We start from the raw sequence: 17,022 nt of genomic DNA, 5'->3' as shown, positions 1-17,022 counted from the left end.
CCAACTTGTTTGTGTGCCCCCTTGGATTATTATATCGCAAGTTAAAGAGTGTGCATGAGGCTCGAATAATGTAGAGATAACTTAGTTGAAAGGTTAACTAGTTAATAAAACTAGACTCAGCACATCAGGTGCTATAGTTACTAACAGTCCAAATTCGTGCCAAATCGTGCATCACTTTGGGTGCTAATGGGAGAGACACACATTTTATTAGTTGTGACTAGTGGGGCTTTCATTCAATTTGCTTCGGAAGCCCAACATTGTGAGATGAATTGAAAGAACCTGAGTGAAAGAAAACACATCCTAAAACACAAACTGTACAGTTTGCACAGAGTTCTGAAATTGTGTTAATTTCAGAAAAGTGGAACAAAACAAGGTTATTTTCATTTTTCTTTGGTGTCATGACTCGTTTATCTAGGAGTTATCCCCAGATGTCCTCTTTTGTTTGCTTATAAAGAAATGTGCGTCCGGCTGGATACAAGTAGATTTTCTATCATTATTAACTGCAAGACCTAATGAAAGAGTGTACAGCCATTTCTTTTTGCTTTCCTTTTACAGAGTGCAGCCTAAAGATGAAAGGCAAACAGATGGTGCATATTTGCCTTCTCAGGTGCCGTTTCTGGCTGACACAGAGTTACAAAGCTATTGGCAAATAAACTTATCCCCATTGACAGTTAACAAATTGGTGTGATTAGCATGTTTGCTTTTCATAAGCCCCACGGCTTTCACACTAAATCATGTTTGCATTTCTTCAATTTTTTTTTCAATTAAGGCCAAATTTGTAAATAAGTGTGGGTCCTTTTTAATAAATAATGACCAACTACAGTCTTCTTTCATAAGCCCCTTTGTGCTTAATATCTCTATTACTGTGATTTGATGGAATTAGTTGTTAAAAGGTGTACAGATTTGCCAGATGGACGAGTCTTTAATAATGAGGGCTGTTTTTAAATATGCCGCATCTGTGCCTATGTAAGACGTAATAGATGTTTGCCACCTCCAGTTTCTCTCATGATGAACCGTTTGCCTAATTGAATTTTCCATGCAGTGAACAGCAGAGTAATATGTTTTGCTGTATGTGGGATCTGGCAGAGAACCAATGGCAGTTTTAATTTTTCTTTGTCCATATAATTGAAGATACCCTTTGAAAACACTGATGAATGAACGTACGACAGTATAATCCCTGACTAAAATGGCAGATGTTTTATTACATACATTTCATGTAGTGTAATTCAGACTTGTCACAGTTCCTTGACTTTAGCCAGTAATTCATAATGAACTGTAAATGTTCATCCAAATGTTTTCTTCCCACTCATTCAATATTGTATGACATTATTAGAAATGCAGTAGCTGTTATATGTTCCTATTGTGTTGTTACAATTGCTTGTAAGGTGTGTGCAAGTAACTGTGATACCTCAAACTCATTTTTAATAGATTGTGGCATTTGGAACAGCCACTTTATTTGTCATTTGAAGGAACTGCAGATGTTGGTTTAAACCAAAGATAGACACAAAATGCTGGAGTAACTCAGTGGGACAGTGGGACTGGAGAGAAGGAATCAATGACGTTTCGGGACGAGAATCAGTCTGAAGAAGGGTCTCGACCCGAAACATCATCCATTCCTTCTCTCCAGAGATGCTGCCTGTCCCGCCGAGTTACTCCAGCATTTTGTGTCTATCTTCACTTTATTTGTCATGCACTTTATTAGACCTTCCATGGTTTTTCATTTCTAAGTAATCTATTTTGCATGTATGCCTTATTATAAAATATTTCTATATAATTTCTCTATAATGCCATAGGGCTGCTGATTTCCCCCACAGTCATTGGCAAAGCCAAAGCTTCCATCTCGCTCTCACTCTCTCTCGTTTAACCATTATATTTCTAATGTTAAGGTGAAATGAAAGGAAATGTAATTAATAATTTCAATCTGCTGTACACAGAACTTCCTTTGCAATACATTAAAATTAGTGACAAATAGTTTAACGCAAACCATGACTGAAAATAGTGAAAAGTAATTATTCCATGTGCAATATTGAGCTCTGCCCCTCAATACTGATTTGTGGTTCTGGTTTAAATGCTGGATTACCATTGCTTAGGAAGATTACAATAAATGTTTGTTATACCTATTAGCTGTGGTGCCTTTAAATAACTATCCATTTAGATGTCACCATGGATGTTTGAAACCGTACAAACTTATAACGACATTCTCAACTCCATTTCCTCCTGAGTTCAACCAACAATAAGAATAATTCTTATTGTTCTTGACTTTGAAATTTTACATGTGATTGTGTCATGTCATCTTCATGCAAGAACACATTTTAAGAAATCATATGTGGGAGCTGACTCTTTAATAGGATTTACAGGACTGCAAAGTATTTTTAATTATTGCATTCTGAGAAATATATATTTAACGTATTTTTAATTATCTTGCCTGCTTTATTTCTTTGGAAGCTAAGCGAAGTCAATCTATCAGCAACTGTGTGCATCTTTGTGAAGCTTTGCCAAGCACCAAAAGTGTGCCTCTACTTCTTCATACTGTGAGCTCTCTTTTACCTGGCATCACTCATGTCTCTTCCTCTCAGAAACTGTCAGGTACTGTACTCAAAGCTGTATTTCTTCGTAACCGTCTTATTTCCTCTCAAGTTTCTTGTGTTTCTTTCCACCTGCTATTGTGTGAAAAAGTCGAGCACGCATTGGAATGAATAGAGGCTAAATTTGGTTATCAGCTTGAAGTAATATCATTCACTACTATTACTTCACTTAAATGTCAATATTTTCTGTTACTCTTTGCTAATTTCTGTGTAAAACGTTTATGGGGTGTTTCTCTGGAAGAACTGCTAAATTTGTGCATACAAATGCATTTTCTAAACAATTCAGCTACAATGAGGTGCATGTAATACGATTTATTTTAATTATATCAAAGTCACTGGTTAACTTGTTGCTGCTTTTCTTGAACTTCTGTTGCGTGTTTTCTTACAATATTTTCATTTATTAAAATTTTACTTTTTTATATGTTGACTATTTTGATTGTTCGTAGGTCCCACAAACTCATTGCTGCTGCCTGGTCTTTAAATAGTTGCTCAATCTGTTCAATAACATCAAAGCACTTTCTAGAGATGATAAAAAATGTGAGAGGCATAGGTTCAAGAGGAACTTTGATACCTGCAGATAGATTTTGAAAATCAGCCGTTTTATGGCTCATGATTTTTTTCCACAGATTTTAGAAATCATTTGCTCTAAAATCATTATCAGCAGGTCAAAATGTATCTTTAAGTACAGAATTATTATTTCCGAGATATAAACTAATTCATTGTTACAGTAATAACATTTTAATTAAAGTGGATCTGATCTGTTCAGGTCCATTACCATGAATTGTGGCCTGTCGGCTCCCAACATCAGGTCAGGATGTCGTGGGGCCATCTTGCTGACCTCAATTGTTTAACATTGATGTGATTGGGCCTGAACAATGTAATTTAGTTTAGTTTAGAGATACAGATGTATACAGGCCCTTCGAGTCACCGAGTCCGCCCCACCAGCGATCCCCGCACATTAACACTATCCCACACATACTAGGGACAATTTCAAGTCAAGTCAAGTCAAATTTATTTGTCACATACACATACACGATGTGCAGTGAAATGAAAGTGGCAATGCCTGCGGGTTGTGCACAAAAAAGAATTACAGTTACAGCATATAAATAAACTTAATAAGTTACTATTAGTGTCGACAAAAATTTAGTCTCTGGGGTTATAAAAGTTGACAGTCCTGATGGCCTGTGGGAAGAAGCTCCGTCTCATCCTCTCCGTTTTCGCAGCGTGACAGCGGAGGCGTTTGCCTGATCGTAGCATCTGGAACAGTCCGTTACTGGGGTGGCAGGGGTCCCTCATGATCTTGCTTGCTCTGGATCTGCACCTCCTGATGTATAGGTCCTGCAGGGGGACGAGTGTAGTTCCCATGGTGCGTTCTGCCGAACGCACTACTCTCTGCAGGGCCATCCTGTCCTGGGCAGAGCTGTTCCCAAACCAGACTGTAATGTTGCCGGACAGGATGCTCTCTACAGCCCCAGAGTAGAAGCAATGAAGGATCCTCAGAGACACTCTGAATTTCCTCAGTTGTCTAAGATGGTAAAGGCGCTGCTTAGCCTTACCCACTTATACCAAGTATACAAACCCAAGCCAATTAGCACACAAACCTGTACGTCTTTGGAGTGTGGGAGGAAACCGAAGATCTCGGAGAAAACCCACGCGGTCACGGGGAGAACGTACAAACTCCATACAGACAGCGCCTGTAGTCGGGATCGAATCCGTGTCTCTGGCGCTGCAAGCGTTCTAAGGCAGCAACTCTACTGCTGCGCCACCGTGCTGCCCTTTCCAGTTCTTTGGCAACCTGACCGGAGAAGCTTTGCCTTTGACTGTAAAAACTGCCAGGCTGATAATCTTCTTTAAATGCCTGACAATAATTAACAAAGAATTATTTGGAAAACAAATCTACCATCCTGTGGCCATTAATGCATACATAAATTTGGACTGCTTTTACAGTAATTATTTTGCTTTTCAAGTGCATTTTCTGTCCAGCTATTTACATAGAATAATGATATCCGTTCAAACCTGTGTTTCTCCAAGTATTTAGTTTTAATTTCATAGAATGCAGCAATGCAAATAGAATTTGTAATTCCATTCATTTTTGTGAATGTGCCTTTTTTTTTACTTTTCTGATAACTTTTCATTGCGCAGCACAAATTCCATTTGCCTCAACAGCTTGCGTCTTTTATGAAATACTTTCACAATACTAGAGGATGTTTACTGTGGGGGTTGTGCATAATACTTAAATTCCTTCTTGCAAATGATTTGGATTGTTAGTGGACAGAGAAAAGTTTTATCACAATTGGTTTGCACAAATCCTATGAGACCAGGAAGAAGTGTAATATAAAAGATGAGCAGTGTAAGAAGGTAGTGCAGATGCTGCTTTGTACCAAAGATAGATGCAAAGTGCTGGAGTAAGTCAACAAGTCAGGTGGTATTTCTGGAGAAAATGGAATAGGTGATGTTTGGGTCGGAACTAAATTTCACAACATCAGGTTGGGTCTGAAGAAGGGTTCCAACCTGAAACATCACCCATCCTTTTTCTCCTGAGATGCTGCCTGACCCGCTCCAGCACTTGGTGTCTATAAAAGACGAACAGTCGTGATGCCATTAGAATTAGATTTGGTACATCGGTACAGAGGGATTGGATTTAATCGAGCCACTTATTGAATCTGAGCACATAGTCTCATATCTACATTAAAGTGGGTTGGGAGGATGTGTTTGTTTGATAACTAGTGTTTTATGTGTACATTTCAAATATTCTTTTTCACAAAGAACACCTTTTAGGGAAGTATACTCCTTAAGTTGGATTCTCTCACTCATTACCACTCCTGTTGTGTGCATATAGAAGATGAAGAGCCACAGCAAACAGAGTGTATACCAGATGCAGAAGAAATGATTACTGGCACAATAGTAGAACAAGAACAAAAACTCACCCATAGCAGCAGTACGTCTGACCTCACGGAACAGCTATACGCTGATCAGATGCAAGGTAATAAGAAAAATTAAACAAAATTCATCTTTTTTAAAAATCACCTTTTTTCTATTTTGAGGGCATTCACTGTCATTTGAATGGGACCTAAAATGAGAATGTGAATGAAGATTAAACAATTAAAAAAATTATACAAATAAAATCTCAAAAGTCAAAGGCTATTTGGGTTCATTGATTGGAATTACCCGAGGCCTAGAATGTTTTTTGTAAGGAAGAAAAATAATCACACCAGTTTCCTGACAATTAAACACGAGCTGTTGGAATGTACGAGAATATGTCAGCCTGTTGAGTGGTGTGCAAATCTAGATCTCCAATACAAAATCTTGAAACTTATGATTTCCATTGCTGCCAGACCTTCACTGGGTAACCAACAAGTTGCAAGCATGCCTTGTGATTGCTACTCCCGTTATTCTTGAAAATGTGCCAAGTTTTTTTCAAATGTACATTTGTAATGGAACTTCAGGCAATTGTAGATTATCCAATAAAACATACTTTGTCTTTAAAAAAGAGAGACTAACCAGTGGAGTGCATTTTCTGTCCAGCTATTTACAGATATTTAATAAATTATTCTGTTCTGTCTTTCTATACTTTTTTTTATAAGTATCCTGAGACAGGTGGGCACCATTTCATGGCCATGATCTTTTATAATTGCTATAATATATGGATTGGAAATATTCAACCAAATAAACATTCTCCTTATAAATAAAATCAATTTGATGTTTGCTATATTGTGAACCATAAATTTATAGCCATAAATTTCTAACTTTTCGTATTTATTGCAGAACAAAGAAGAGAGCACTCATCTAGTTTCAGTAATTCTGAATCAAAGATCACTGTTGCTGAACGCAGAAGGTCTGGAGGGAAAGAGAATGAGGCTCCAATTGTAAGGCAATGCACATTCAAAATTAAATTCTGAAGTATTTGTTTATTAGTAATTAAGGGAGAATTAAATGTAAGTAATTTCTGCCAATTAAGTTAAATTGCAACGAGGAATCAGTACATGTTCTTTGTGCGTTTTATTCAATTTTTGCCTATTTATAGAGATATGAAAATAAAATTTGGGGGTTTAGTTTAGAGAAACAGTGTGGAAACAGGCCCTTCGGCCCACCAAGTCCGCATCGACCCAGCAATCCCCGCTCATTAACACTATCTGACACACACAAGGAACAATTTACATTTATACCATGCCAACTAATCTAATAACCTGTACTTCTTTGGGGTGTTGGAAAAAACCCGAAGATCTCGGAGAAAACCCGTGCAGGTCACGGGGAGTTTGAAGAAGGGTCTCGACCCGAAACATCACCCATTCCTTCTCTCCAGAGATGCTGCTTGAGCCGCTGAATTACTCCAGCATTTTGTGATACCTTCGATTTGTACCAGCATCTGCGGCTATTTTCCTACACAGGAGAATGTACAAACTCCTTACAGACCGCCCATAGTCAGAATTGAACCCGGGTCTCTGGAGCTGCAAGGCAGCAACTCTATCGCTGTGCCACCATGCACCCCAAATTTTGTTGATTATAATTACAAGTCATTTTAATATTTTAAATATTGTTTGATCAAATTGGAATTGAAAAGTAAATTGGGTTTGATAAATGTGCTCAATTTCTTTGAGCATGTGAAAGTGAGAGTTGATAGAGGGGAACCAGCAGATATAGTGTAGTTAGATTTCCAAAAGGAATTTTACAAGGTACCACCTAAGAGGCTCATCCATAAATTAAATGGTAATTTATGGTAAGGAAGGTTTTGCAGGTAGTCTGTTCGCATGGATAGAAAATTGGTTGTTGTGTAGAAAATGTAATTTGAATAAATGGGTCCTTCTCAGACATTTAATGCAGAGAAATGTAAGGTGTTGCATTTTGCTAAGTCTAACATGGGCAGGACCTACACAGTGAATGGTAGGACTCTGGGTAATGTTGTAGAGCAGAGGGATCTAGGAGTGCAGGTGCATGGTTCCTTGAAGGTGGAGTCGCAGGTAGATCGGATGGTCAAAATCGCTTTTGGCACATTGGCCTTCATCTGTCAGAGTATTGAGTATAGAGTGGGAGGTCATGTTGCAGTTGTATAAGATGTTGGTGAGGCCGCATTTAGAGTATTGTGTTCAGTTTTGGGCATCATGTTATAGAAAAGATGTTGTCAAGCTGGAAAGGGTACAGAGAAGATTTATGAGGATGTTGCCAGGACTATTGGGTCTGAGCTACAGGGAGAGGTCGAGTAGGCTGGGACATATTCCTTTGAGCGCAGGAGGATGAGGGGTGATCTTAGAGAGGCGTATAAGATCATGAGAGGAATAGATCATGAGAGGAATAGATGCACAGCATCTCTTACCCAGAATAGGTGAATCTAGGACCAGATGGCATAGGTTTAAGGCGAAGGGGAAAAGATTTAGTAGGAATCTGAGGGGTAACTTTTTCACACAAAGGGTGGTGGATGTATGGAGCAAACTGCCAGAACAGGTAGTTGAGGCAGAGACTATCCCAACATTTAAGAAACAGTTAGACTGGTACATGGATAGGACAGGTTTGGAGAGATTTGGACCAAATGCAGGCAGGTGGGACTGGTGTAGCTGGGACATTTTGGCCATTGTGGGCAAGTTGGCCCGAAGGGTCTGTTTCCACACTGTATCTATCACTCTATGACTCCATGACATGGAGGATGTAGCTTGTGCACTGCCCCCGAGATCAGTTCTTGTCTCTCAATTGATTAGTATTTACATTAATGACCTGGAGAAGAGAAGGGAACAAAATGTAAGGTTTCCAGGTTTCCTGCTGATATGAAAATATGTGGAAGGGATTTTGTGATTCTGCAATTGGCTGCAGATAGATTGAGTGATTGGACAAATAACATTTAATGTGGGAATGTGTGAGCACATGCAATTTGGTAAGAAGAGTCAAAAGGTGGATTATTATCTAAATTGATAAAGACTGTAAATGAGTGAAGTTCAGAAGGATCTAGGTGTTCTGGTTAAAAGTTAACAACAGGTCCAACAAGTAATTAAGAAGGCAAACAGCACTCCTTTGCAAAGTGGTTAAAGTTTAATAATAGGAAGCTTTTATTACAGTTAGTGGGGCGACACCTGGACTACTTTCAGTTTTGGACCCTTGCCTAAAAAAAAAAGGATGCAGTACCATTAGAGCAATTCAAATGAGGTTCAACTGAGTTCAGAGGGTTATCTTGTAAGAAAAGCCAAGATGGTTTGTTTATGTATTTTAGTATTTACAAGAAGAGGGCTGGCCTTTACTCAAGCGGATAAGATCCTTAGGGGGCTTGACAAGGTAAATGTTGAGATGTTTCCATGAGTGGGAAAGTCACAATCCATGGGGCATAGCTGCAGTATAAGTGAACGGTCATTTAAAACTGAGGTGAGCAATTTTGTTTTCTCAGAAAGAAATAAGTCCCTGGAATTCTGTGCCTCAGAGGGTAATAGAGGCCAGCCCATTAAAAATATTTAAGAAGAGAGATAAATATTTGAAAGATCAAGGATTATGGAGAACTGCACAGAAGAGGCCTTGAGACCAGCATAGATCAGGGTGATCATATTGAATGGCGATGCAGGATCGAGGGGACTGGTGGCCTACTCCTATTTTCAATTTGTTCTAATGATTTGTAACTTATAATTTAAATAAACGTAATTCTTCGGAAGGTAAAGCAAAGTCTGTTACAACTATGTAAGTGTCTTAATGGTGCAGTGTTAGAGTTACTCCCTTACAGTGCTTACAGCGCTGGAGACTGGGTTCAATCCCGACTATGGGTGCTGTCTGTACGGAGTTTGTACGTGCTGTCTGTGACTGCGTCAGTTTTCTCCAAGATCTTTGGTTTCCACCCACACTCCACAAACGTACAGATTTGTAGGTAAATTGGCTTGGTATTAGTGTAAATTGTCCCTCGTGTGTGTAGGATAGTTTTAATGTGCAGGGATCGCTGGACGGTGCGGACTCAGTGGGCCGAAGGGCCTGTTTCCATATTGTATCTCTAAACTAAACTAAACTAAAACTGCACGGAAGTTAGTAAGATTTCGATTTACTGTAGCAGGTTTCTTTGAATTTTCCGTATATATTACCTGTGGCCCTGTGTTCTTATCCAGATGGTTCCAGAGTATAACAATAAGGCCCTGAGTTGTGGTAGAACCCCAATACGATAATGGAATGATGTGGGTGAATCTAAACCAGTCCTACTCTGAGCTCCTCTGGAAGGTTTTCACCAGTCAGCAAAGCTCCATCACCAGCTTTGTTGGCTGCTAAAGCAGTATTCTTTTAAAATATTTTGTAATGACATCCATCGGGGACATTCAAATCCTGAACCATGAGAAGACACATGAACTTTGTCAGTTGTGAGTGAGATTTGTTTGGACCAATTCCTTCTTCCTATTATTGAATGCTCTTGACTATACAACTAAAAAATGCACTTCCTTCCTTCCTTCCTTCCTGCCTTCCTTCCTTCCTTAACTCTTATCCATCTCTCCAGTTTTACATTTCACCTCTTTTTCGCAGCAGACACCCTTTTTTGTCGTATTTTCACCTCTAGCCTTACTTACTCCATCCATGTGCCAATCACCCCCTCCCACCTCAGCTATATCCAGCTATCACTTGGCTATCCAGCCTGGCTTTGTCCCATTCCCACCTCTCCTGCCTAGTTTTCCTCTCTCTGCTCCACTCAGTCTGAAGAATGGTCCCAAGCGAAAACACTGTCTCTCCATTCCGTGCAGAAATGTCGCTAACCCGCTAAGTTCTTCCAATGCTTTGTTTTTTGCTGAAGATTCCAGCATCTGCAGTTTCTTGCGTCTCTTTAATTTCCTTTATAGCTAAAACTGTGTAGTACTTGAATATACTAAGTGACAACACTTGCTCAGTTCTCTTGGGAAGTGAAGACTGGGCGAATAAGTTTATTTTTATGTTGAATAGACAATAGACAATAGGTGCAGGAGTATGCCATTCGGCCCTTCGAGCCAGCACCGCCATTCAATGCGATCATGGCTGAGCACGTACAAAAGGACATTGAGACGGTGTCCATGATTACAGATAGCCTAGCCTGAGGAAAAAAAGTCAGCTCATTATAAGGAATGTGTATAAGGAATTTCAATTAAATTACCTCCCATTCTTCTGAACTTGCAAGCCTATGCTTAAATGTTGCTCTTGTGACGCACCTGCTGTCCCTAGAATTAATCTGATGAATCTTTGGTATACTCCCTCTATTAGAAGTTTCTTTTTCCTTAAATCAGGAGCTCAAACCTATGTGTAGTGTTTCAAATGCAGTCTCACCAGAATCCTGAATTGAATTGGAGGAAGACCTCACTATTCCTGCATTTAAATCCTATTGCAATAATGTATCATTTGCTGAATGAATTGCCTAAATAACAACAATCTTTCCACAAATAGTTGAAATCAAAGTCAGGCCATTATTATGGGAACAGTTTATTATGGGCTCAGAAAGATCAAAAAAGGACCGCTGACCTTCAGTGCCAGAAAGCTTTGCTCAAAGCAACGGCAAAACTGATTTTGCAAAATTATTGCTGTAAAGACGACCTTGCATAAATTTGGTATATAACATGTGCATTATATGGTTTAACTCTTCCATTATTAGTGTATCAATAGACAATAGCTGCAGGAGGAGGCCATTCGGCCCTTCGAGCCAGCACCGCCATTCAATGTGATCATGGCTGATCATTCTCAATCAGTACCCCGTTCCTGCCTTCTCCCCATACCCCCTGACTCCGCTATCCTTAAGAGCTCTATCCAGCTCTCTCTTGAATGCATCCAGAGAATTGGCCTCCACTGCCTTCTGAGGCAGAGAATTCCACAGATTCACAACTCTCTGACTGAAAAAGTTTTTCCTCATCTCAGTTCTAAATGGCCTACCCCTTATTCTTAAACTGTGGCCCCTGGTTCTGCACTCCCCCAACATTGGGAACATGTTTCCTGCCTCTAACGTGTCCAACCCCTTAATAATCTTATACGTTTCGATAAGATCTCCTCTCATCCTTCTAAATTCCAGTGTATACAAGCCTAGTCGCTCCAGTCTTTCAACATATGATAGTCCCGCCATTCCGGGAAATAACCTAGTAAACCTACGCTGCATGCCCTCAATAGCAAGAATATCCTTCCTCAAATTTGGAGACCAAAACTGCACACAGTACTCCAGGTGCGGTCTCACTAGGGCCCTGTACAACTGCAGAAGGACCTCTTTGCTCCGATACTCAACTCCTCTTGTTATGAAGGCCAACATTCCATTGGCTTTCTTCACTGCCTGCTGTACCTGCATGCTTCCTTTCAGTGACTGATGCACTAGGACACCCAGATCTCGTTGTACGTCCCCTGTTCCTAACTTGAACTTTCCTCCAACCTTCATGAAGAATATCAACAACCACTGTTATTTAGAATGATAAATGTACCAAGGCATCTGCAAGCATATTTTGTAACAGGTACCCCTCTCTTAAAAAAGGGGGACCTTTCCAGAAGAAAAGTTAAAATTATCTCCATTGTTTTTTTGAGAAAGGAACTTCTGTTATTTAAATCTAGTTTATCTTTCTTTTTAAAAAATTGCAATCTTTGAATTACTATCAGCCCATCTGGACTTATTGAAGATTGACATTCCCAAAGACATGCATGTTTAAATATGTATGTCTTTTTATGACGTCAAAATCTACAGCGCATAAACATCAAGGAGAAATAAATGTCATTCACCGTATCTAAAAATAGTACTAAAATGCACTTGTTCTTTTTTTTCTTGCAGATCACAATATGTAGAAGCAGCAGTCCAGGTGATGTAGAAAGTAATCCAGATGAACTTCAGACATCTCAAGAACGATTCAAATTGAGAGCAAAGTGTGAGTCTTGAACTCATTAATATTTCGGTTCATTGGGCTTGCGTTGTGCTTTGGAATATTTTAATTAGCCAGAGCTCAGGAGTGAGCTCCTGAGCTACCTTCCACTGTGACAACACCTAACAGCAGAAAATCTGTTCTTTTAAAAATCTTCATATCGATTATACTGAAATTTGAATGCCCTTTCTTCATTTTATAATAATTATAGCATCTTTAAAATAAAGTACAGGGGTTTAGAGAAGAACCTGATGAGTTTTTTCTTATACAGGTGGACCAGTATTATGATCAGGTCACTCAGATTAGATGTACAATTTGACTCTGACCATGATTCTAAGCTATTAAGATAGGGTTATCTTTGCTATTTTGTTTTCCCCCACACAGAGTACTTGAAACTCGAGGGTGTCCTTTGTAACTAGACAATAACACAAATTTGATGCTGAAAATGTGAAATATCATAGGGTAGTACAGCAGTGCGGCAGTAGAGTTGCTGCCTTACAGCAGCAGAGACCCGGGTATGGTTGAATACAGGTGCTGCCTGTATGTAGTTTGTACGTTGTCCCCATGACTGCGTGGATTTTCTCCCGGCACTCCTGTTTCCTCTCACACTCCAAAGACATACAGGTTTGTAGGTTAAGTGGCATTTTGTAAATTGTCCCTCGTGTGTAGGATAGTCTTAGTGTACGGGGTGATCGCTGGTCGGTGCAGACTTGGTTGGCCGAAGGACCCATTTCCACACTGTATTTCTAAAGGCTCAATCATACTGCTGGAAGTACTTAGAAAGTCAGGCAGCATCAGGGACAAATGAATCAGAGTGAACATTTCAAGTCAATGACCTGCTATCAGTTCACTCTTATTTCTTTGTCTTCAGATGGTGCCCGAGCTTTTGAATATTTCTCACACTTTGTTTTCACTACTTTGATATTGTTGATTTATGTACTCGTTATGCCCGAGTTCCTCGCTTACTGAATTGCCCATTGAATTCCTACATGAGATAGTTTTAGATGTATAATTTTTTTAAAAAGATATAAAAGTTTTAAAATGTTACTTAGATTTCATGATTCTGAAGGAGCAATGTTCTCTGCATGTGAAAATAACTATTTTTTGTCTTAACACTTAGGTGAGAGTATTAATAGTGAAACATCCAATGGTTTTAATAATTCCAATGAAACGGAGATTTCCTTATCGCAGTGGAAGGCGTTTGATGAAGGATCAGATATCGGTGTGGCAGATGTTGCTATTGATGCAGATACAACTTACAATTGGCAGAAGATGAATTATTCCAAAGCTACCGTTCATGCAGGTAGGAGTTATAAAAAGGCCAAATTAATGTTTTAATCTGTATTTGTTTATTTAATTTGCAATTTTCTCTTGAGGGATTGAACACGTGCTTTTTTTTAATAACCATTAGAGTTATGGTGCTTCCTTCAAGTTGTATTAAACCACACAGTGTTGTTAATCATTTTGGGAGCCCTTTCATCAGGAATAAAATAAGATCCATAGAAAACCAATATTTAATACGATATTAAAAGGCAAGTGTGGAATTGGAAATTAAGTGCAGCTGTGAAAAATTAATTCCTAATGGAAGAGATCAGAAATGTCAAAGTATTTGACATGCTAAATATTAAAATTGTGAATATTGAATCAATAATGCTCTTTGTAAGAATAGTTGCACATTTCTAAGAAGTATGTTCCTGCACAAAATGGCGTATGAGCGTGGAATACAGTGAAGAAAATTATGTTACAATAAAAGTGAATCACTTGAAGAGAAATATTAAATATTACAGAGGAAATATCCTGCACTTGTTTATGTTCTTATTGCAACAGAACAGAAATGGCCTGAATAAACATTTCTAAGATCTATGAAATTTTGCTTTTGATGTGAATATTTTCAGAAATTATATTCCATTTAATTTCCTTTCTTTCTCCTGGCTTAGTTTCTTGGAAGGATAGTTGGATCCAGTCTCAATTACTGTAGGTAATCTGTGTTAATAGGGACACTTATTGCCCATCTCCAAATTCCTCTGATTTGAGGAAGCAGCAAGTTGTGAACCATGTTGATAGTCTGAAGTTGCATATCAGCCAGACTGGGTAAGGATGGCAGAAGTTAGTGAACTAGTAGTGTTTTCAAAACAATACTAAGGCTAGATTTTGTTTTGAAATCCTGATTTTAAAAAATATATATAAATGCTGTTGAATCTAAATTTTCCCATTGCCCTAATAATCCCTGGCTCCTAGTTTGTTAATTGAATCGCCATGTAATTAGAAATTTAATCAGCTTGAACCATCATATTCAGATTGAGAATGAGGTCAGGCCAGGGAAGAGAGTTGGAGATGAAGTTTGTGTCAGAATGTGATCTTTCTAGTGTGTTAGAAAATAGAGCTGGGTGTCATTTATTCCAATGCTTCATGCAGTGTTATTAAGAAGCAGCCTGTAAGTAAGTGTAATCTGTCTTACCAAATGAGAAAAATCTTACCGTACTCAAGTATCATTCCCTACTCCTCTTACCGTACTCAAGAATCATTCCATCAATTTAAGATACAACCAATTTCTTGTCTCGTTTCATATGCTTTTTAAAAAAGTCTCGTCCATCCTTACTGATGTTCCAATATTGGGTACAAAGTATATAGTCTCCTGACGGTGGCGATGCCGCCTCGCCCAATGTTTAATTCAGCATCATTACTTTATAAGAACATAAAAAATAGAAGCAGGCCTGCTCTGCCATTCAATAAGATCATAGGTAATAGGAGCAGAATTAGGCGATTCGGCCCATCAAGTCTAATCTGCCATTCAATCATGGTTGATCTATCTTTCCCTCTTAACCCCATTCTCCTGCCTTCTCCCCATAACCCCTGACACCCGTATTAATATTGCCTCAGTGCCACTCTCTCCCTTTATAAAAATAACTATCTTTGTCTTGAACATCCCAAAAACTGAACTTCCACATTTTCTTTGAGTGGGGAATTCAAAATATTCTTAACCCTCTGCTGAAGAAATTTCTTCCTATCTTCATCTCAAATGACTGATTGATTCTTTATTTTGAGACTCTGACCTCTTATCCTAGACCTCTAAATCTAAGCTCGAAATTAAATTAAGAGAATGCTTAATTTCTCTTAATAGGACAAACCCCATCCTAGGAATTAGTCTGGTAAATCTTCCTGGTGCTTCCACTATCACAAGTATATCCTTCCTTGATTGAGAAGAATAGACCAGTGCGTAACATTCCATATACAATCTTAGATCTTTTTTGCAGTAAGACATCTTTATTCTTCCATTCTGAACTGCTTGTAATAATAACTAAGCTATTGGTTACCTTCGTATTGACCTTTATGATTAATTTATGTGGCATTCTTCTCCATCTCAACGAAATGCTGTTGAATATCTTAGCATTAAAAAATACTGTTTTTTTTTAAAGTGGACCACCATGCATTTTTCCACATTATATTCCACCTGCTTACTTTGCCTCTCATTATCCCCTTAAAATCTTTTGCTCCTTCTAACAATTTATAGCGCCATGCTGTTTAGTAACATAATCAAACATAAGCATGTCATACTTGGTCTCTTTACTCATAGTATTGATGTTGACAGCTATATGTGAGGTCCCAGCATTCAACTAATCCCGGCTTTCTAACCCAACCCAAAATGACTTATTTAATCTGACTATTTTCTTCCCGTGCTGGCATATTGTTTCCAATTTCACATACTGTAAATTTGTATAATATTCTCCCGTGGTACCAATTTCACATACTGTGAATTTGTTTTAACATTCTCTCGTGGTACTGTACTGAAGGCCTTCTGGAAGTCCATGTACACCACATCAACCGGTTTTGTCTGCCTGTCAAAAAATTGCTCTTGCATGAATCCATTCTGATTTTGCCCCTACCATTACTTACATAACAATATTGTCTAGCACTTTCCCTTATTGCTGATAATTGGCTAGTATGATTGTGGTTCCCTATTTTTTGGCTCTCCTGATATTAAATAGTAGCATTGTATTTGTTATCTATTTTATCTGTAAACTTTTGGAAATGGCGAACAGTGCTTCCATTATCTAAAGTCACCACTTTCGAAACCTTGGAATGAAGGTCATCCAGTCCTGGGGAATTGTTTGTTTTCAGCTAATGAACTTCTCCAAGGAGGAGAAGGATCATTACTGTCTTTTTAATTAACCATTTTTATTCAACTTCTCATGCATTTTCAACCAGTTGTTCTCTGCTGTTTCCATGCGGTGGACTTTGTCTTCTATACAGACTGACACAAACTAATTGTTTTTTGTTGTCATTACTGCTTTTTGTTGTCATTCCCCATGATAATCTCCCCTGTATCGGCATGTAAGAATCCAGTAAGCAGATACTGGTTGCGTCTTCCAAAGCAAACCTTCTACTCCCAGCTTAAAGAAGGCAAACATAAAAGAGGCGGACAAAAGAAGAGATTCAAAGACGGCTTAAAAGCCAGCATGAAGAAATGTGAAATCGACATCGACAACTGGGAAACCAATGCCAAGGACAGGAAACTCTGGCAAACCATCATCCAAAAAGGAACAGCGACCTTCAAAGCCAACAGATGCGCAGAATTAGAAAACAAAGGGAAATAAACGGAAAGAGAGGCAGCAACAACCAAAGCCCGATCTGACATC

The 17,022-nt window shown here is 38.7% G+C and overlaps 1 protein-coding gene across 3 annotated transcripts in view; it reads left to right on the top strand.

Annotated features, from left to right (window-relative positions):
* ralgapa2 (Ral GTPase activating protein catalytic subunit alpha 2) overlaps positions 1-17,022 on the top strand; it is a 330,072-nt gene that overhangs the window by 114,318 nt on the left and 198,732 nt on the right. For 2 of the 3 annotated variants that reach the window (XM_078405596.1, XM_078405594.1), the window contains exons 17-21: positions 2,446-2,586; positions 5,425-5,568; positions 6,351-6,451; positions 12,298-12,391; positions 13,506-13,688. In XM_078405596.1, the coding sequence (XP_078261722.1) occupies positions 2,446-2,586; positions 5,425-5,568; positions 6,351-6,451; positions 12,298-12,391; positions 13,506-13,688 (663 nt within the window). The remainder of the gene's footprint in view (positions 1-2,445; positions 2,587-5,424; positions 5,569-6,350; positions 6,452-12,297; positions 12,392-13,505; positions 13,689-17,022) is intronic. The other variant, XM_078405597.1, reaches the window with a different exon arrangement.

Source organism: Rhinoraja longicauda, chromosome 9 (genome assembly GCF_053455715.1).
Source record: "Rhinoraja longicauda isolate Sanriku21f chromosome 9, sRhiLon1.1, whole genome shotgun sequence".
Classification (NCBI taxonomy): domain Eukaryota; kingdom Metazoa; phylum Chordata; class Chondrichthyes; order Rajiformes; family Arhynchobatidae; genus Rhinoraja; species Rhinoraja longicauda.
This window is presented reverse-complemented; position numbering and strand designations above follow the sequence as displayed.